General features: G+C 39.5%; 1 protein-coding gene and 2 pseudogenes across 1 annotated transcript; all 3 read right to left on the bottom strand.

Moving 5' to 3' along the window:
* Positions 1-629: 629 nt before the first annotated feature.
* On the bottom strand, positions 630-3,524 carry LOC142440531 (B9 domain-containing protein 1 pseudogene; annotated as a pseudogene).
* Positions 3,525-5,948: 2,424 nt separating this feature from the next.
* Positions 5,949-7,498, bottom strand: LOC142440530 (ATP synthase F(1) complex catalytic subunit beta, mitochondrial pseudogene; annotated as a pseudogene).
* Positions 7,499-19,765: 12,267 nt separating this feature from the next.
* On the bottom strand, positions 19,766-20,005 carry LOC142441365 (keratin-associated protein 19-3-like). The gene is made up of 2 exons (XM_075543390.1): positions 19,948-20,005; positions 19,766-19,884 (listed from the first exon to the last, which is right to left on the bottom strand). The coding sequence occupies exons 1-2, from the start codon at positions 20,003-20,005 to the stop codon at positions 19,766-19,768; spliced, it is 177 nt and encodes a 58-aa protein (XP_075399505.1).
* Positions 20,006-23,212: the final 3,207 nt, after the last annotated feature.

The following is a 23,212-nucleotide window of genomic DNA, read 5'->3' as shown; positions in this document are numbered from 1 at the left end:
CCCCTCCCCCCTCCCTCACCCATAACCCCTTGATATTTCATAAATTATTATTTTCATTTTCATGTCTTACACCGACCGCTGTCTCATTTCACCCAATTTTCTCTCCGTCCCCCTGGGATGGGGCCATACATCGATCAATGTGATTGGTTTACCCTTACCTCCCCCGCCCTACCTATACCCCACTAGTACTTACTGGGAGTACTAGGACTACTCCCCTTGGTGGGAGTCAGTGATTAGTCCTGTTTCTTTACTTGGTGTTTTGCTATCTGTAGCTGTCTTCTAATTGGATACACAATGTAAATATGCATTGAGCGCCAATCTTTTATTTTATTTATTTTCTGATAATGATTATCATCATATTATCATGCTAACAAAGCCCCAAGGAAAACTAATATGTACACTTTCTTTAATATACTCATTATTTAACATGAGCCATTCAGTTCTGTTCAATGTTTTTATTTTTAACATTTAATTGTTGTTTTGAAACTATAACACATTTGAAATGTAACATATATAATTGTTATATTTGTTATAACACAATTGTTACATTTGAAATATAATAATTTTACTCATAGGAAAGTTCTAAGACTATGCAGAAGCTCATGATAGTATATTTTCAGATCACTCGGCTATATAAATTTGGTAACCACGTTGAAGAGGAGGGAGATGAAGCCCTGGGAGTGGATTGGAGTCACCTCCTGACGTTCACTCTGAGCCACCTCCTTGGGGTCTGTGTACTTGGGCCCCCGTCCCATGAACCAGCTTGCAAACTTTTTCACCTTAGATGTAGATTCAGGGACAAACACAGTGATGGTCCTTTTGTGTTGGCCAGGTGAGAAGGGCAAATGCCCCACCCCATAGCCTTGGGTCACATCATTCCAAATACATAGGTCCATACACACTGAGCACAGTCCATGGCCAGCCAAAGGGGCTGGTGCTTTTAAAGTTACCATCGATGGGAACTTCCCATGCTAGCAGTCACTGCATAGCTTGACTCTTGGTTGTGATCTGTGAGATGTCCTCCTCCAAACCTGCTGACGGAGCCCAGGCCTGACCGGACAGTAGGCAGTCCTTGCAGTAGACGACGTCATCATATTCTGAAACCTGGCCACTCTCCACCTGCCGGTTGACCATAAGTAGGAAGAGGCTGGGGATCGCTGAGGAGCTGGAGGACAGCAGCCTTATTAAAAAATTGATGTCCCAACCTGCTAAGCAGTCTGTGTTGCTGTAGAATACCCACGGAGATCTATTCACAGTGGGTAACTTGCCTATCAGTGCGTTGTATTGTGGTGGCTTGCATGATGCTACACAACCAGTATTTCCAATTCTTTAGCACCAGTGTCAACAAAATATTCAGCTAAAGGCATGGTTACTTATCAGAATACACTTGTATAGAAATATGAGAATTAGCACCAGGAACAATGAAAGGTAACAATGTCTTCATTGAGTAGATGGGGACAAGAACTTTTTATTTATTGCTATGATGGCATATTGTACATTATCAAGTTTGTTTAGCCTTGGGATCTAAATAGTCCCAGAGTGAGCTTGGTTCCAGACGTAAAATTTTTGAGGAAATCTATCATGATACCAGGCATTGGGTTAATGGAGCATGGTTCAGTAGGAGTCAGAGAATCCACATCCTCCACAGCAAGATAGTCGCAGCAGCCATATCTGTAGCCTCCATAGCCAGAGCCAAATCCATAACCTTGATCGACGGAGCCATATCCATAACCTGTACAGCCACAGCCATAGCCTAGACCATGAAGCCTCTAAAGCCATTGTCCAGGCCTCTGTAGTAGCTACCGTTGTAGCCCATGGTGTTGTGGATAACCTTGATTTGCTGTTCAAGGTAGAATCTTGAGATGAATGCCGCACTCTGAACAATGATGCCTATGGACCCTGGTGATAGAAGGTGAGAAACAGCATGCCCATCTTTGGTTGTCAATCCAGGAATTATCTATGCCTCAGGCCACTCAGTCGTCTTTGTGCTCTGACAGCACACGTTAAGATATGATTTAGCTGGACCTCACCCTATGGCTTTGCTCTTCTTAGAAGAAATGTTGTGTCTTCAGAATATAGGCATAGCAAACCCAAAATAGAGCTGCTCATTAGGAGGCATAAGACTAGTACAATATGTATTGATTAATTTATAACCTTGTACCATAGATATTCCTTGGGTTGTTAAATATATCTCTTCCAAATTAAAAAAAGATCAAAGTCAAGAAATCCAATTCCATCCATTTCTTCGAAAAGCATACTTCTTTGTAGAATTAGAATCAAAGTAACTCTCTTCAGAAGATAAAAGATCATTTTAACATAGAGTTGATTCACCTATATTGTATACCATACCCAACAAGAACTATCACCTGACAGAAATTTGACCACTGTCCCCCTAACCCTTCCCTTCTCTTCGCTCATTCTCTCCCTCTCTTACTCCCTCTTTCTCTCTGTATTTCCTTGTGTTTTATTGATCTTGCCTAGGTATTGAACTGTGTGGATCATAACAAAGTCATAAAATACCTATGGATAACTGTGAGAAGATTAGGATGTCCGCACAGTTCATTGTCCTCACGGGGAATTTGTACGTTGCTAGAGAGAACGTTGCACAGAGAACAGGGAGTACTGAATGGTCTAAAATCAGGAGAGGTATAAACAAGGGTTGTAACCTCTCACTATACTTACTCAATCCATATGCTGAGCAATTAATCAGATAAATTGTGTTACATGAAGCCGAATGAGGCATTAGGATTAAAGGAAGGTTTATGAACAACCTGACACATGTAGAAGACACAACCTAGCTTGCTGAAAGTGAATAGAACTTGAAGCACTTGCTAATGAGGATCAAGGACTGCACCTTTTAATACAGATTACAGGTCAACATGAAAAAGATCCAAATCTTCACAACTGGATCAAAAAGTAGCAGCATGAAGTTGCCAAAGATTTTGTGTTTCCTGGATCCATAATCAATGCTCATGGAAGCAACAGACAAGAGATAAAATGACTTGCCACCTTGGGTACATCTGTGACTTTCTTTCACTGTTTAGTAAAGTATACAGTTACATGCGTGAATTACTTAAAGTGGTTTGAGCTCCAACTTCTTTACTAAAAACAGCACTGTACTTCTTCCATCTTTATCTACATAGTTAGTAGTTCTGGGCTTCGGCTCCAGAGGTTTTGGTTGTCTGGGCCATGGCTGTGGCTGTGGCAGCTTCGACAGACTGGGCTATGCCTGTGCATCCAGAAGGCATGGCTATGGCCCCGCTTCAGAGGCTAAAGCTGTGGCTCCAGCTATGGAGGTTATGGATTTGGCTCTGGCTATGGAGGCTACAGATATGGTTGCTGACGCCCATCTTGCTGTGCAGGATATGGATTCTCTGGCTCCTATTAAACTCCTGCTCCACTAACCCAACACGTAGCGACATGTATTGATTTCCCCCAACATTTTAAGTCCTCGGATTAAAATCCACTTACATCCGTTTAAAATCTACAAAAGCAGAGAATGTTTCATTAATGAACTTGCGCATGTCAGGTCTTCTGTTGTCCTCTGCTTGCGCATTCTCAGCTGAAGGGATGGTTTAAATCCTAATAAATAACTTAATTTGAAAAAATATGACTATTGCTCTATTCTTTTAACTTAGTTATGCATGCACATTTGCATATTATTTTTATTTGAGATAATCATGAGGCTTTCTACTCCGGTAAATAATTAAAATCTCTGAAACTCACAAGGAAGATCTATTATGACCTACAGGGGTACAATGAGTTGACATCCACTCAATGGCAATGGATTTGATTGCAATTAGCTATCTAATGAATGGATGAGCATATATGCATGCAGGCACATGTGAATACATGGGGTACTGGAAAACTTTGTAGGAAAATTGTATTATCTTGCATTTCACTTTTTGATGAAAATGTTGATGTGTCTTCATGTGTATAAGAAGGCCGAGTAATGCAGTAGGTAAAGAATCAGGCTGTTAAATTCAGGGTTATACGTTCAAAACCACCACCAGATTCTCTGGGGGAGAAAGATGAGACTGTCTGCTCCTATCAAGATTTACAATTTCAAAAACTATGGAACTGTTCTTCTTGGTTCCATGGGGTTAATAAGAATTGAAAATGAATTGATTGCAATGAGTGTTATGTGTATACATTGATATATCTATATCTATCAAACAATGGACTTACGTGGACCACCAAAAGAACAAACAAATCTCTCTGGGAAGTACAGCCAGAATACTCCTTAGAGGCAAGGGTGGCTGGACTTGCTCTCACACACATTGCACATGCTGTCAAGAGAGATCAGTCCCTGAAGAAAGACATTTTACTTGGTAAGGTAGTGGGACAGTGAAAAAGAGGAAGACCTTTGACCTTATAGAAGGCCTATTCTGGAATATGGCCATATTCTTCAAGTAAATTATGCTGAAATCCCTTGATGCTCTCCTTCAATATCACCTGTGCCCTCATATAACCAATGAAGACCTCAGCAATCTGACAGAGTTGCGAGAAGAAACACTGTATTTTAGAGCACAGGACAGTTAAATTGTCTTCCTTAAAAAGTTCTTCTATCAACACCTCACGATCACACAGGCTGGTGTGCTTCTTCCATGTAGGCCTTGTTGCTTCTGAGCCAGATGGCTGCTCATTTACCTTCAAGCCCTTAAGACCTTAGATGCTATATGTTTTGATAGCCGGGCACCATCAGCTTTCTTCACCACATTTGCTTATACACCCATTCGTCTTTAGTGATCATGTTGGAAAGGTGAGCATCATGGAATGCCAATTTAAGAGAATAAAGTGTACTTGTATTGAGGGAAGACTTGATATGTGGCCCGATGTCTGCTACCTCAATAATAAATCCATAAATATATGCATGAATATATATTTCCCATCATCATATATAAATATATTCACATATGTTCATGCCTGTATTTAGACCTCTATAAAAGCCCTTTGCCTCCTAGTTCCTTCCTTTATTTCCTTTTACTTTCTTCTTGCCCCACTATCATGCTCAACCTTCATTTGGATTTCAGTAATTCCTCTTGGTTACATTGCCCTTAATCGAGCCCTACCAGGCCTCCTGCACCCGCCTCATCATTGATCGTGGAACACTTGTTATTCCCTTGTCCCTGTGTTTGTCAGTATCACTTTCCATTCCCTCACTCACCCCCACCCCCAAACTTTGGTCCCATTGTTTTCTCCTCCAGATTGTTTATCCAACCTAACTTATCAAGATAAAGCAACAAAACCCACATGGAAAAAGCACACTAGCTTTTGTGATCATGTGGTGTCCATGGGATCAGGTATCATGCATCAAAAAACAAAAATTCATATCACTGTAAATGAGGGGGAATACAGAGTTGGGACCCAAAACCCATCTGTAGGCAACTGGACATCACATTACAGAAGGTTCGCAGGGAGGAGACGAGCCAGTCAGGGTGCATTATAGCGCTGATGAAACATACAACTTTCCTCTAGTTCTTTACTGCTTCCTCTCCCCCTGACCCCCACCTGACTATCATGATCCCAATTCTATCTGGTACAGATAAGAACTGGAAACTCAGGGAATCCAGGACCAATGAACTCTTCAGGACCAATAATGAGAAATGCCATACCAGGATGGTAAGGGGAAGGTGGAGTAAAAAGGGAGAACCAATCACAAGGATTTCATATAACCCCTTTCCAGGGGGACGGACAACAGGAAAGTAGGTGAAGGGAGATGATGGACCATGTAATACATAATGAAATAATAATAAGTTATACATTATGAAGAGTTTGTGAAGGAAAGAGATCAGGGAGGGGCAAACATGAGGAGCTGATACCAAGGGCACAAGTTCAGAGAAAATGTAGTGAGCATGATGATGGCAACAAATGTACAAATGTGCCTGACACAATGGAAGGATGTGTGGATTGTGATAAGAATTGTACCAGCCCCCAATAAAATGATTTTAAAAAGAAAAAAAAAGTTCATACAATCCCAGTATAATAATGAGGTCCTAGAGGAATATTTCGTCCTGCAGTATCTTGCCCCTTCCAGGCTATGTCATGCTGCTCATTGCCAGCAAGGTTAGTATCCATGTTATGGGACGTGGAATCTAGAGGATCCAGAGTGAAATAGATGCCAAGCTCAGCTCAGCATATACAGCATGGGCAGCACAGTGGTATACACAAATGGGCAAAGGTAATGGCAGGAGTAGGGTTAATCAAGTCATCAGCAGGCACATTGAGAGCCTGCACATACATGATAAACTCCTTCTTGGTGGTGGTTATTCTTTCCTGCATGGTACCCGTGTCAGATGCCAAGGTCACTGATAACCCAAAGCAGAGGGATTCTGCCCATTAAGGCAGACATCGCTGAGTTTGCCTGGGTGAATCAAAAGATGTTATGAACAAATAGCAGTACACCATGACCTTCTTGGTCTCTGAAGCTACTCCAGCATAAGCACCAGGTGATTCATTCTTTTAACCATCCACCAGCCACTCTTTGAAGTATCTTTCACATTGATAACACTAGAATAAATAATTTTAAGATATTCACTTCACATTTTGTGTTAGACAGGATTCTCTAGAGAGACAAAACCAGATTGCTAATAACTTTATATGTATGTTTATAGAAATAGATAGATAGATAGATAACATAAGAAATAAACAGTTAAATTATAAAACAGTACAAATGGCTCATTCAACTCACTGCCGTGAGACACCTGTGAGACACTGGCAGTCCTTCAAGTCTTGAGGGCCACTAGGCAGTCCTCTGTAGAGCAATTCAGACTATCCAGGCACAGGCAGCAAACAGCAAGGCAGGTCACCAATAGTCAGCCTGATGACAGGGTCTGACAGTCCCCAGCTCAAGAGATGTAAATTCCAATTGTGTGGCAAAGCAGGTCTTGAAGGAATCTCAAATTAAAGCAACACAATCCACAGGTAGTGTAGCTTGCAAATCGAGGCGCAGAACAAGCAAGGCAGCCGCACACTGGTTCGATGGTCAAAGAACAAGAGACAAGAAAGGTAAGGCTCACTGAGCCATTTATCTCTCCGACCTTTAATTAATCCCATATGTTTTTATCAGCCAGCTTGGCACAGTAAACTAACTACCTCACATGTCCTGTCATCAGACACATGAAAAACAGAATAACCAACATAGGCTTTGACAACAGTGTCAATTTCATGATCAGTGCCATCTTTCAAACTCAAGCACCACCCAAATGCCCAGTTGTACCTCCCTTGGCATAGGGAAGCCAGCAGATCCACAACCTTGATACCAGTAACCAAAATTTCCCTCTCAACACGCATCTCCATTAATTCAGGTTCCTCGGCATGAACAGGAGAAAATTGGGTTTGATGGCTCCTCCATCATCAATAAGTTCTCCAATGGCATTCATCATTTATCATTCTTAAGACCAACAGGAATTATTATAATTGAACTAGCATCCAGATCTTCCTGATTTCTAAATAAGTGATCAGTGTGCGTTTACTTTTGGTACAGGTATGTCGACATAGTGATAAACAACAACAACAAAACATAACAACAAACAAAAAGAAATAAAGACCATTTTCCCAAATCAAATATACTTTATAGATTGAATTGTATCCCCACAAAGATATGTTTGTCAATTCTAGCCTATTTGGGAATGGTCACTCTTGTGTTAATGAAGTAAAGTGCTCTATTTTAAGTGTATGCTACTATTTCAGTTAAGCTCTTTTGAGAACAATACCAGCCCCCATACCAGCTATGTGGACATCTGCCCCTCCCTGAGAAGAATTTACTTTAGAGGATGGCACTGAAGTTGCATGTACGGGAGAGGGGAATGTCTGAACAGAGCACATGGGAGCAAATGAATGGGGAAGAAGAGAGAGTGGAGCACATGCTGGCCCACCAGTCCTAGAGGACAATTTCCCTACTCTGAACAGCAAAAGCACAGAGTGGATCATATGTCTGACACCACCACGAGACACGCAGTCATTTGCTGGCTCAGGGCCTTAAGAGGGACAACACTGGGGACTAAATGTCGGGACTGGCCCGGACTGACCCAAAGATACCGAGGCAAACCAAAAAAGGCATGTGGCAGAGCAACTGTGGGAGCAGAGCAGGAAGTCCCCAAGGGAGTACAAAGGACAGACAATGGGGTCAGAGCGTTGAAGCCCATCGGACCTGACTGAAGGACATGCCTAGAGATCAAAAATCAGACCTTGATCTATTTACAGGTTTTCCTCTTTTTAAAAATCATTTTTCTTTTAATTAATTTATTCTTCTATGGGTCGTTAGTTTTCCTTTTTTGTTGTTATCACTGTGTCTTCATTCATTTCCTATCTTGCTATGGCTTGTTTTTGGTACATATTATTATCTCTACAGATCTATCTTGATAAGATGGACTGGATGAATAGTATGGAGGAGAAGACAATGGGACCAATGGTTCCAGGGGGACACAGGAGAGGGGAAGGCAGGGGGTGGTGCTGACCAACCCAGAGAAAAGGAAGCAAAAAGTGATCCAAAATCAGTGGCAAAAAGGGTGTGAGAGGCCTGGTAGGGATTCAGCAAGGGCAATGTAACCGAGAGAAATTACTGAATCCCAAATGAAGGCTGATCATGATAGTGGGCCAAGAAGATAGTAGAAGTAAATAGAGGAATGAATTAGGTGACAAAGGGTATTTATAGAGCTCTAAATACTGGCATGTACATATGTAAATACATTTATATAGGAGAGTGCGAAAATAGGTCTATGTGCATATATTTATATGTTTAGTATTAAGGCAGCAGATGGACATTGGGCCTCCACTCAAGTACTTACCCAATGCAAGAACACATTGTTCTATTAAATTAGCATTCCATGATATACGCCTTACAGACAAGATTGCTGAAGAAAAATGTGTGCATAAGCAAATGTGATTATGAAAGCTAATGGTACCCGGCTATCAAAAGATATAACATCTGGGGTCTTAAAGGCTTGAAGATAAACAAGCGGCCATTTAGCTGAGAAGCATCAAAGCCCACATGGAAGAAACACACCAGCCTGTCTGAGCACAAGGTGTAGAAGGGATTAGTTAACAGACATCGAAGAACTAAAAATCATATCAGTGGGTGCCCACCTTCCCAATACGATCACTGAACACAAACGTGTGCATAAGCAAATGTGGTGAAGAAAACTGATGGTTCCCAGCTATCAAAAGATATAGCATATAGGGTCTTAAAGGCTTGAAGATGAACACGCAGACATTTAGCTAAGAAGCAACAAATCCCACATGGAAGAACAACAACCTGTGTGACCATGAGCTGTTGAAGGTATCAGGTATCAAGCATCAAAGAACAAAAAATTGTATCATTTTAAATGTGGGTGAGTACAGAGTGGAGGCTCAAAGACCATCGGAAAGCAACTAGACAACCCCTTACTGAAAGGTTCTGTGGAGGAGTTGAGACAATCCGTGTGCAGGGTAGCAATATTATCTTTCCTCTAGTTATTAAATGCTCCCCCCCACTATCATGATCCCAATTGTACCTTAAAAATCTAGCTAGACCAGAGGATATACATTGGTACAGATAGCAACTGGAAACACAGGGAATCCAGGACAAATGACACCTTCAGGCAGGTGGTGAGAGTAGCAAATGCCTAGAGGGTGAAGGGAATGTGGGGTAGAAAGGGGCAACCAATTACAATAATCTATGTATAGCCTCCTCCCTGGGAGATGGAGAGCAGAGAAGAGGATGGGGGGATAGGTCAGACAGTGTAAAATACTACAAAATAATATTTATGAATTATGAAGTTTCATGAGGGAGGGGGAAACGGGAAGGAAGGGGGAAAATGAGGAGCCGATATTAAGGGCTCAAGTAGAAGGCAAATGTTTTGGGAATGATGATGGCAACAATTGTACATATGTGCTTGACACGATGGATGTATGTATGGATTGTGATAACAATTGAATGAGCCCCCAATAAAATGATTTAAAAAAATTAAATAACCAGCTAGTAAACAAATATGGGATGATAGTGTTTTCAAGTCTCACTGAATCACTGATATTTACTACAGAACTGAATCTAAGACACAAGGACCTTCTTCTAGAGTCAGTATATATATAAAGCATTACATCAGCACAGACACAATGAATTACTGAATTTGGACTTATAAATCTTAAGAAAAAAATTCTGTTTGTTAAGGCCACTCATTTATGCTTTGTTTATTACAGTAATACTAAAGAATCATGTGTGTTAGGCCGGTTTCTCTAGAGAAACAAAACCAGGACACTTATGATTATGTGTATGTGTGTGTGTGCATATACATATATATGTACTTAGTCAACACAATGGTACAGAAGGTTCAGTTCAACTCACTTCCGTGAAAAAATTTAATGTATTGGAAGTCCTTCTACTCACGTGGGTTGATGGGTCCAAGGTCAGGGAAGCAGACAGCAGAGTCCTCCCTTAGGCAAGGCAAGCAGAGTAATGCACAGGCAGCAAACAGCAACCTGGGTCACCAACAGGCAGTAGCTCGGGAGCTTAGTGAAGCAGGCCCATGTGGGATATCAAAAGCAATGCAAGGTGACAGGATCCACCAGGCTCAAGCTAAATCAATGTATGTACCACCATTGTTTCAAAGCAGGTTTCGAAAGAGTCTCATGCTCTAGCAATAGGGTCCATGTTCTGGCTTGGCCCACAGGTGGTGTAGCTCACAGGATTAAACAGACCAATAGCTAAGGCAGCTGCATGCTCCACAACACTACAATCACCAGAGAACAAGAGAGATGGGGCAGGCCTTGCAGAATCATTTATCTCTTTTCTCTCCAATCAAACTGTGACCTAATTAATCCCACATGTTCCTACTGGCCAGGTTGGCATAATAAACCTAACAATCACACCACGACATCTTGATTTAAAAGAAAACGGAGAACACACACAGAAATCCAACATTTTCTATATTAGGGTATATTTTATTTCATTCTATCTGTCTATCTCCACATAGCTGTCAGGTTGTTTTACTGTGGTAGCTTCTGTGTTACTGTGGTACTGGCAGCTATGTCTGGTATTTCAAAACCAGAAGGTTCACACAAAGTGCACAGGTTCCAGTAGAGCGTTCAGACTCAAAGCATACAATGAAGAGGAATAGTATGGCTACTCTTAGAATTCGCCACTGAAACCTATATTGACAGTATGCAGATATAGTCTGACACACACAAAAAACATCATGAATAGAAACAAAACTTTGTCAGAAATAGTGCCAGAAGATGAGTCTCTCAGATATGAAGGCACTCAAAATATGATTCAGGAAGAGGTGCCTTCTCAAACTAAAGTCCACCATAATAACGTCAATGGAATAAAGCTTGCTGGCATAACATTATTGGGATCTTCACCTGCTGGTGGACACAACTCAAGAAAAAACAACTGTAAACAGCTATTGATAATCGGGAATTGCAATGCATGAAGTAAAAATGTAGAAAAATTGGAAAATATCAAAAGGAACTAGATCAACATTTTAGGCATCAGTGAGCTATAATAATCAGACTAGTATTTGCCATTTTGAATCGGAAAATCATATGCTTTACTACATTGGAGGAGAAAGACCCAACGGGAATAGTAAGACTTTTATTTATGAAAATGACAAATCTAGATTTATCTTGAATGACAATGCTGTCTGTCATAAGGGAATATCTCCCTGTAGACAATGATAACCAGTCAAAACAAATATTCATATTTATGCACCAATCCACTAATGTTGTTATTGTTGTTGATAGGTGCATTCAAACTCATAGCAACCCTATTTACAACAGCTAGTGGAGCAAAAATTGAAGAATTGAAGAATTCTATGAATGTCTTCATCTGATATTGATCAAACATTTAATTATGATGCATTTACCATACAGATTGATGTGATTGAACTATGGAATGATTGATATGTGTATCAGCTTCCAATAATATGGCTTTTGGAAAATGATAAAACAATAAAGTAGATGAAGAAATGTGAAAAACAGATGCATTTATTAATTACATTTATGACTGGAGTGAAAATGTTGGGAAATATATGATCCTGGTGATAGATGTGAAACTGGAGATCACATGACAGAATATGGTAAAGTGATCTACTTCTCCATCTGAAATATGTTTGTTCATCCCTAAAAACAATGACTATTAACATGGACTTCCCCAGATGAAATAAATGAAATCAAGTTGATTACATTTGCGGGATTAAACAAGTGAGAAGCTCAATATCAGCAGATAAAATCAGACCAAAGGCTGCCTGTGGAACACACTACCAGTTGCTCATATGTAAATACAGGTTGAAGCTGAAGAAAATTAAGACAACTCCATGAGAGCCAGAACACTACCTGAGTATATACTCCTTGAATGTCCATAGCATCTCAAGAACAGATTCAAAGCACTGAATACTAATGACAGACGACCTGGGTAACTGTGGGAGGACATCAAAACACTCATTCCTGAATAAAGTAAACAGTCGTTAAGTATAGAATAAGGACGCAAAAATTATGAATATCAGAAGAGAGTCTGAAACTTGTTCTTAATCATACGATAGCTAAGACAAGTAAAAGAAATGAAGTAAAATATGCTAACAGAAAATTTGGTAGCTTGATAAGACAAATTAAAATATTATAATGAAATATGCAAAATCCTAGAGTTAGAAAACTAAAAGGAAGAACACCTTCTTCTTATCTCAAAATGAGTTAAACAAAGAAAAATAACTAAGCCTTGTTTTGTAATATTAAATTATTCTATGGACAAAATACTGAATAATATAGGAAGCACCAAAAAATGATTGAGCATGAAATCAAGGGAATATAATTGGGCAAGTAGAAGTGAAAGTTCCACTGTTTGAAAATTATATGATCTTATATATGGAGAATCATAAAGTGTCCACAATAGGATTGCAAGACACAATAGAGGAGTTTAGTAGAATAGCAGGATACAAGATTAACAAGCAGAAATCAATGGGATTTCCATCTACTCGGGATGAGTATATGGCAAACACATCAAGGAAACAATAGTATTCATACAGCCACACAAAAGCTGAAATTCCTAGGAATACCTAACCTCCAAAACCCCAAAAGACCAATAAAAAGAAAACAACATACTATTATTCATGAAAACAAAATCAATCTACACAAATGGAAGAATATTCCATGTTTATGGGTTGGAGCTATCAATATTAACAAAATGTCAATCCTTTGCAAAGCAATTTGCAAATTCAATGCAGCCCCTATCCAAATTCCAGAATAATTCTTTAAATAAATGGAAAGATTAATTACCAACTTCATTTGGAGAAGGAATAAGCTTAGGATAGGCAAATAATTCCTCAAGAAAAGAGAATACAATAGGTGGTCTTGTACTATCTGTCCTCAAACTTACTAGAGAGCCATAGCTGTCCAAATGGCCTAGTACTGGTGTAATGATAGATGCAGGGCAGATCAAGACAGAAAACTTGGAAATAAAAACACAGGCAAATGATTTTGACAACAGCCCCACAAAAAAAATAAATGGGAAGTAGATGCCCTTTTCAGTACATGATGTTAGAAAAGTTGGACACCCATACGCAGAAGAAAGAAACAAGACACATATCTGACTCCATGAGCAAAAACGAACTCAGGAACACACTCCTGGTGGATCGAAAACCTAAATAGAAAACCCAAAAATGTCAGGATTATCAACGAGAAAATTGAGACAAATCGAAGTGCCCTAGTGGGAACAAACGGGTTATCAGAGATAACAAAGGAAGCACACTCCATGGAAAACAGTTGATGAATGGGACCTATTAAAAATAAAACATTGTGTACATTGAAATACTTCATTAAAATAATAGTTAAAGGAGAGCCACAGATTGGAAAAACATATTTAATAATGACATAATCGACAAAGGACTAATTACTAAAACCTACAATATATTACAGACCTAGAGCAAGAAAAAAAAACTCAAAAACTATCAGCCCCTGAGAAGGTGGGCTAAGAACCTGTGCAGATGATTCACAAAGGGTGACACTTGATTGGCTGATAAACACATGAGGAAACCGTTGCCATTACTAGTCGTTTGGGAAATGCAAATCACACAACTGTGACATACCACACACAGGGACAGTTCTATCATACACTAGAGTACAGTGACTCGGTCTAGTCACTAGAGGCTCACTATGAGACAACATTGACTCGATAGCAAAGAGATAGAGGCCATTTCCTTCCCTTGGTGCACTCTCAGACTGAACAAGGGTGACTGGCAATAAGTAGACTCCTCTTTATTCCTCCTGACATCAATGTATTTTATGTGAAAATCTTTCTCCTCCTTTCTTAACCATCTTGTTATCCAGTATTTCACATTGATGACTATAAAAAATTATCTCTCCCATTAAGCCCTTCGGGAAGTAAGAATCGCCTAGGTGCATGGCAAGAGTGATGCTGGCTATGATTCTTAGGTTATGTGTCACCTTAGCCGGGCCAAGATTTTCTGTGATTTGGCAATAATATCAGTGTGTAATTTGTAAGTAAAGTAATGATTTGGACAACCTCAAGTTGGTAATTTAATATAGTCATTGTTAATTTATTCATAACATCAATTTTGGGTTAATAGCCTGCTTTTTGGACCACATTGATAAATAAGGAGAGGATATGTAAGGGTTAGAGTAAATAAAATAAAACTAACACAAATAATTGTGAGTAGATTTTGACTCATAGGAACCCTATCAGTAGGGCAGAGTAGAAATTCTCCATAGATTTTCCACAGTATAATTTCTATGGAAGGAAACTGCCACATCTCCATCCTATGGCTTGCTTGGGGAACTAGAACATGATCTTGTTGGTTAGACTGCTTAGCTAGGGCTCTTACCAGTATAAAACTTAGATTAATAACAGGTATTTCATGTTTTTCTCCTGTGGACCATTAAACTATCCTCCTGTACTTAAGTTTCCCTTATTAAAACTGTTTTTTCCCATCAATCTGGTCTTTGCAGTCTGTTATGGGGAATCTAAGTCAAGGAATCCTAATTGCAAGCATCCTCCAAATCAAACCATTCCATTGACTTCTGTGCGCCGCATTGGGGCTGCTTCAACTTCTGTCCTAGCCTGACTCGACCATTGGCAGGGGAAAGGCTTTAGGGAAAAGATAAAGCCATAAAGTAGATGAAGATATGTGAAAAGACAGGTGCATTTATAATTACAGGTGATTGGAAACAGAAGTTTGCCCGTTGTTTGTTTATTTTCATTCTTTCTCTGTTACTTTGCTCACATGTAAATAAATTAAACTGTAATAGAATACACAGTAATATTTAATATGGTATTTTCTAGGAGTGTCATGCGATTCACAGTCTGATGGTTGTTTTACTGTTTAACCCCATAGAGTCTCTACAGAGACTTATTAATTAGCTCTACCATGTGTAAAACAACAGAGCTGCCCAATTATCATCCTGCCTGCTCTACTTTAGTGACTCCTCAACTCCCAGACTTGACTGACTGGAACAAGTGATGGCTGGTTGAGCAATTTTATCTTAATGGACACCAAATAAGAGTGCCTTTTAAATGACAATTTTAGACATATGTGTTTATGAATGAAAGATACAGGATCAATCTAGAGAAGGCTAAGATTGAAAAATTAAGAATTACAATTCTCTTTATCTAAGGAATATTATTGAAATTGATTCTACCTAAGGAGACTCCTTCTTCATACCCCATCAGTTTAGTTTTGTTGTTTGTGTGTTTTGTTTTGTTTTCATTGAAGTCTGACATGAAATGTCAAATGCTCTAGGTACATGTAGGAAGAAAATACATCGTGAAAGACACTGTAAAATGTGAGTTTGGAAGACTAGGGTCCTGGCCCTGAAATTGCCACTACATTCATTGTACCTCTGCAGAAGCCATTTCCTTTTCTCAGGGTGTTTTATGCTGTTTTTCCACATAATGTGGGGAGCAGTAGTGCTGCCAATTATTCTCCATGGCTCTGCAAATATGTACCATTGTGGCTGAATCCAGCAGGTAGATTAGACTAATAATTATCACTTTAAAATAAAAGTTTCAATTATTATATGAAGATAGCATACAATGATTTTAGGAAATGTTTTAGTATTTGCTATAAATAACATCTTTTTTGTTTTGTCTTGTATTCTTCAGGGAAAGGGGTTGAATAGTTGGGTTTTGTGTCAAGTTTTCTTGTCCAGGATTCTCTCATGATGTGATCAAGTTTAATTGAATCATCAGTTCCACAATCTTCTGTGAACAGCTAAGCAGTTGTGGGAAGAATTGAGTGTAGTGCTGCTACCTTAATCTGCTCACTGCCTTTATGAATATGACAGAGTTTAATTAGTGATGTGCCCTCCTCTTAATATCAGTTCCCCTTGTGGGAAAATCCTTTTGGCTGGTCCTGGTCCTGCATCTGGCAACCACTTGGCAACCCTATGAGTTATAAGCAGCCTGCCACATTGACTGCTGATCTTGAATTTATCGATTCTGCTTAAACCAGAAGTTCTAAACCTGTGGGTCCCATCCTTTGGGGTTGAATGACCCTTTTACAGGGGTTGCTGGATCCATAACAGTAGAAAACTGACAGTTATATAGTAGCAACGATAATAATTTGATGGCTGAGCAGTCACCACGACACTAGGAACTGTATTAAAGGGTCTTGGCTTTAGGAAGGTTGAGAACCACTGGGCAAAGCAAGCCAGTGGTCATCCTGCTTCCTAATTAATTGTCCCTGGCAGCAATACAAGTAAGGAAAAATGTACAGGTAACATTTGGCCTGTGAACTTGAACAACACTGAAATTATCTGCATGCACTACTGTATGAACCAATTTTGATGATAAAATTCTTTATACAGGGAAATATATAGGTATATGTATTACTAGTTTTGCTTCTCTGGAGAATCCAAAGTCAAGGTGATATCGTGTTTTTCCCATAATTGATTGCAAAATATTCAAAATGATAATGAGATTGAAGAAGAATGTCTTGCCATGCTTTGAAAACAAAAACACATTAAGATAACCAAAGGACTACCTGAAGATATTCAGCCAAAAAAATAGATTTAAATGGTCTGGTATTAAAAAAACAAAAAAACCCAATACTTGTGATCTAACTCGCTACTTGGTGAAAATAGAAAATGAAACAGTGGACAGATGAATACAATAGCAAGTGAGAATATGCAAAATACACATTATGTGAGTAGAGGCCCAAGGTCCTTCCGCCACCTTAATATTAAACCTATAAATGTAGACAATTAGATCTATTTCTCCATCCTCATATATATGTTTGCATGTACATGTCTTTGTCTAGACCTCCATAAATGCCCCTTGACTCCCAGCTCCTTCCTCCCTCTCCCTTGACTTTCCTCCTGCCCCACCACCATGCTCCGTCCCCACCTGGGCTACAGCTATACCTCTTCTCTACGCAACCTTACCCTTGATCGTTCCCCATCAGGCCTGTCACTCCCCCTCACTACCATTTTGGGTCCCATGTTGTTCCCTTGTCCCTGTGTTTATTAACACCACTTCCTTACCCTCCTCCCCCTCCCCCACCCGGATCTGTCTGTCCCCCCTGAACTGTCCTATTGTTTTTCCTCCAGATAGTTCATCCAGCCTGTCCTATTCAGACAGACCTGTGGAGACACTAACATGCAAGAAAACAAGACAGAGGAAAACAAAGCAACAGTATACAACCAGACAATAAAACAATAAAAACAAACCACTGACAAAGAACAAAACAAAACACTTCACAAAAGAAAGGCTTGTAGTTCGTTCAAGGATTGTTTGCTGGCCCTTAGGAGCGTTTCCCAATCCAGTCTGTTGGGGCACCACGCCCTGGTTCCAAAGTCCACTTTCAGCATTCCCTGGGGACCTTGCCACTCCCTCAATGCATGAATACTTTCGTTTATTAAATTGGTACCCTATGATGCTCACTCTCCCGACACAACTGCTGAAGCCAAAGTGGGTGAACAAGTAAATGTGGTGAAGAAAGCTGATGGTGCCCGGCTATCAAAAGAGATAGTGTCTGGGGTCTTAAAGGCTTGAAGATAAACAAGCAGCCATCTAGCTCAGAAGCAAAAAAGCCCACATGGAAGAAGCACACCAGCCAGTGCAATCACGAGGTGCCAAAGGGACCAGGTATAAGGCATCATGCAAAAAAAAAAAAAAAAGAATGTGTGTGTGTGTGTGTGTGTGTGTGTATATCACATTGAATGAAGGGGGAAGTACAGAGTGGAGACCCAAGGCCCAAGTGTCGGCCACTAGAGATCCCCTCATAGAGGGGTTTAGGAGAGGAGATGGGTCAGTCAGGGTGCAAGGTAGTACTGACGAAGAGCACAGCTTTCCCCCAGATCCTGGATGCTTCCTCCCCCCAACTACCATGATCCGAATTCTACCTTGCAGGGCTGGATAGGGCAGAGGTTGTACACTGGTGCATATGGGGCTGGAGGCACAGGGAATCCAGGGTGGATGATACCTTCAGGACCAGGGACAATGCTGGGAGAGTGTAGGGTGAGTGGGTTGGAAATGGGGAACTGATTACAGGGATCCACATGTGACCTCCTCCCTGGGAGAGGGACGGCAGAGAAGGGGGGGAAGGGAGACTCCGGATAGAACAAGATATGACAAAATAACGATGTATAAATTGCAAAGGGCACATGAGGGAGGGGGGAGTGGGGAGGGAGGGGAAAAAAAAAAGAGGACCTGATGCAAAGGGCTTAAGTGGAGAGCAAATGCTTTGAGAATGATTGGGGCGGGGAATGTATGGATGTGCTTTATAAAATTGATGTATGTATATGTATGGATTGTGATAAGAGTAGTATGAGTCCCTAATAAAATGTAAAAAAAGAAAAGGGAAAAAAAGAAAGAAAGAAAAGAAAATGATAAGGGCAAAGAATGTACAGATGTGCTTTATACAATTGATGTATGTATATGTATGGACTGTGATAAGAGTTGTATGAGCCTCTAATAAAATGTTTTTTAAAAAAAACACACATTATGTGAAAGGCGGTTTACTTTCCTAGTTAGTCTCAAACCACAAAGCAGATTCAGTTCCTTCAAGTTGGTAGGAGGAGGTAACTACCTTTCTCCTGTGGATTTGACATTCTGAGTTTGCACTTAGTCTGTGAGGTGCAACCCATTGTATCTCTAGGGTTCCTTAACTAGAGGTGTGTTTTGATTAGTTACTATGAGCTCTTGCAATGGAGAGAGCAAATAAATATTGAATTAGTGGAAGGATTCATTATATATTGAATTTCAGTGGGAAATGTAACTTAGATTACATATATTTAGTATATAAAATGTATAGATACCTCAAGTTAATATGGCTTTTTGTTGTTGACTTCAATCTGAATATTAATTTGAAAAAGCATGATAATGAAAATATAAAATGAGTAACGATTTCAGAATATTTTTCATCTCAATGTAGAATAACTATTATTTGAATACATTTGTTTTTTAACCATTTGCATTTTAAAGATGCACATAGAGAAACATTTAGCTCAGAAGCTTCCTTCATTGATCATTGAGTAAAGAATAATCATCATCAAATACACATAAGTAAGTTTCACAAACAAACAAAAACACATTACATTTTAAAATTAGGATGTTTTATTAGGAGATCATCAGATAATCTCATCAATTATAAAGGTAAAAGACGAGACATTTCAGATTATGACAGAAATATACGTTAATTAAAGAATCTTATGAAATTTTGAGATCCTGAGTGCTTATGTTGGAATAGTTTCTGCATGGTCTTGACTGTTCTGTCATGGAGATCAGAGCTGACAAGTCCCCTTATGTTTCCATATGCGAGATTATCAGGCTAGGTGTTCAGTAGAAGCCACGGAATCCATAGCCTTTGCAGCAAGATGGGCGGAAGCAGCCACATCCGAAGCCTCCGAAGCCAGAGCCATATCCGAAGCCTCCGAAGCCAGAGCCATAGCCATAGCCTCTGTAGCCACAGCCATAGCCCAGCCTGTTGAAGAGGCCGTAGCCACAGCCATGGCCCAGACCACCGAAGCCTCCACAGCCGTAGCCCAGGCCTCCGTAGTAGCTGCCGTAGTAGCTCATGGTGTCGGGAATGATGAGTTGCTTGTTGCACAAGACAAGATTCTAGAATGAATGTTGACACCTGTACAGTGATGCTTATATACCCTGATCAGATCATGTGATAAAACACATTCCTTCTATTTTTGTGACATTGTATGTGACACTCAACACAACCTGACGTATAAAGATGGGCTCAAACTCATTAAAATATTTTGGCTTGCATTGCTGCCTTGTGATGCTGTTCCTTCAATGTGTTGCATCACTTTTATTAGGGGAATTTCATTGTCTACAAAGTCTGCACATACCAGTTTTAACAGAATTCTTCATAAGCAGGCATACCACACAGTGTTTTCATTTTTTAGTCAGGTATTTCCCTATGTATTTCAATTTGTGCTTGGCTATTGCTAAAGGTCCTACTTTTTCCATCGTCCCTTCTGTGATCTTGTCTGATGTGTAGTGCAATCTAATAGACTTCTGGGGGTTTTTTTGTGTGTGTGTCCTGCCACTCTGCCATATTCCTCTATTGTTTCCAACACTCAGCTTATGGAGTTAAAGGGATCTTTGATGTATAGAATCATATCATCTGCGAATAATGATGATTCTGCTTCTTTCTTCCCCAGGTGATTACCTCTAATATCTTTCCTTTGTCTTATATTGTTAGCTAGGACCTCCAGTACAATTTTGAATAGGAGTGGGGACAAGGGGCATCCTTGTCTGGCCCCCTTTTCAGTGGAATTTTTTTTTGTTTCTCCAGTAAGTACCACATTGGCTGCTGTTTGTTAATATATGGCTTGCATAATATTGAGGCTTTTCCCTTCTAGTCCTATCTTCTTGAGTGTCTTAAGCAAGAATGTGTGTTGGATGTTGTCAGATTCTTTTTCCTCATCTATTGATATTATTATGTGGTTCTTATCATTTTTTCCTGCCAATGTGGCAAATAATGCTAATGGTCTTTTGTCTGTTGAACCATCCCTACTTCCCTGGTATGACTCTCACTATGTCCTGGATCATTATTTTTTTAATATGCTTTTGTATTCCATTGGCTAGTATTTCGGTAATGGTTTTTACATCAATGTTCATAAGGGATATTGGTCTGTTGTTCTCAATTTTGTGGTATCTTGGCCAGCTTTATATATCAGAGTTATACTAGCTTCATTGAAAGGGTTTGGGTGTTTTTTATCTTTTTCTATGTCCTGGAAGAGTTTCTGTAGAATTGGTGTCAGTTCTTCCCTGAACGCTTGTTTGAATTCTCCTGTGAAGCCATCTGCCCGGGGGATTTTTGTTGGTAATCCCTTGATTACCTTGCCTAATTCTATGGGTCTATTGAGGTTCTTGAGATCCAGCTGGGATAGTATAGGGAGATATTGTGTGGCAAAATTGTCCATTTTTATTATATTCATAAGAATATGTTTATATTAACTGGAGATTCAGAAGTATGATTTTTCCTACCATCACTAGTTCCTACCATTAGAAAAGTCAACTATGCATACTTTGTCTAAACTAAGGTAGTTACTTTCCAGTTGGGATTCAATTGATATATGAGTGAGCAGAGAGTGATTTTTCAATGTTGAATTTAAAAACCAATACCCCTAGGTTTTTTTAAGAAAAAAAATAATAGAAGCAATGATGTCACTTCAAAAAAGAGAAGTTATTGCAAAGCAGATAGAAATTCCCACAACAATGAAAGCACAGAAAGGGGAGAGAGACATGAATTAGACAATTATTAAATAATGAATTTTGATAAAAATCTGCCAAGTTAAAACGTATCATATTGGCTTGATCCAGAGACTTTTGTTTGGTCCAAATGTTGCATTCTGTTTTAATTAATTTTTCAATGCTTTAGGTACTTAATATACAGAGCAGAATTTCAGATGTTGGCTTAATGTAACAGGAGTTTAATAGAATCCAGAGAATTCATAGCTTTTGCAACAAGATGGGCGGCAGCAGTCGTATTCAATGACTCCATAGCCTGAGTCAAACTCATAACATCCATAGTCAGAGCATTTCCATAGCCTCTGAAGCAGGAGCCACAGCCATACCCTCTGCAACCACAGCCTAGCCCAGTCTGTGGAAGCTGCCGCAGCCACAGGCACAGCCAAGACCACTGAAAACTCCAAAGCCATAGCTCAGGTGGCTGTAGTAGCTACGGTATTAGCTCACGGTGTTGTGGATAATATTGATTTGTTGTTCAAGACAGAATCCTGAGATGAATGCCGCACAATCTGTACAACGATGCTCATGTACTCTAGTAATAAAAGATGATAAACTATATGCCCATCTTTGGGTGCCACCACAGGAAATATTTTTGCCTCAGGTGATTCATTAGTATTTATGTTCTGACAGCACTCATTAAGATATGATTTAGCTTGACCCCACCCTTATGACTTTACTCTTCTTAGAAGAAATGTTGTGTCTTCAGAATATAGGCATAGCAAACCCGAAATAGAACTGCTCATTATCAGGCATAAGACTAGTCACAATATCTATTGTTTAATTTGTAACATTCTACCATAGATATTCTTTAGATTGTTAAATGTATCCATTCCAAATTCCAAAAAAAGGATTAAATTCAAAATGTTCAACTCCATGCATTTCTTTAAAAAGTATACATCTTTGTAAAATTAGCATCAAAGTAAATCTCTTCAGAACATAAAAGATCATTTTAATAGAGATTTGGTTCAACTTTATTGTAAACCAAACTACAACAACAAATATCACCTGATTGAGAAATGTGACCACTGTCTCCATCACCATTCATTTCTCTCCCTCCCTCTCTCTCTTTCTCCCTCTCCCTCTCTCCTTCTCTCTGTGTTTCCTTGTGCTTTATTGACCCTGCCAAGATATTGAACTGTGTGGATCATAAACAAATCATAAGCAACCTATGGATAACTTTGAGAAGAATGGAAATATCAGAACACACCATTGTCTTCATGGGGAATTTGTAAGCGGATACAGAGGAATCTGTGAAAGGACAACAGGGCATCTGAATAGTTTAAAATCAGGAGAGGTATAAACAAGGGTTGTAACCTCTTATTGTACTCACTTAATCTGTATGCTGAGCAATTAATCAGAGAAATTGTGTTATATGAAGCAGAATGAGGCATTAGGATTGAAGGAAGGTTTATGAACAACCTGACACATGTAGAAGACACAACCTGGCTTGCTGAAAGTGAATAGAACTTGAAGCGCTTGCTAATGAGGATCAAGGACTGCACCTTTTAACAGATT

The sequence above is a fragment of the Tenrec ecaudatus genome, chromosome 2, assembly GCF_050624435.1.
Source record: "Tenrec ecaudatus isolate mTenEca1 chromosome 2, mTenEca1.hap1, whole genome shotgun sequence".
Classification (NCBI taxonomy): domain Eukaryota; kingdom Metazoa; phylum Chordata; class Mammalia; order Afrosoricida; family Tenrecidae; genus Tenrec; species Tenrec ecaudatus.
This window is presented reverse-complemented; position numbering and strand designations above follow the sequence as displayed.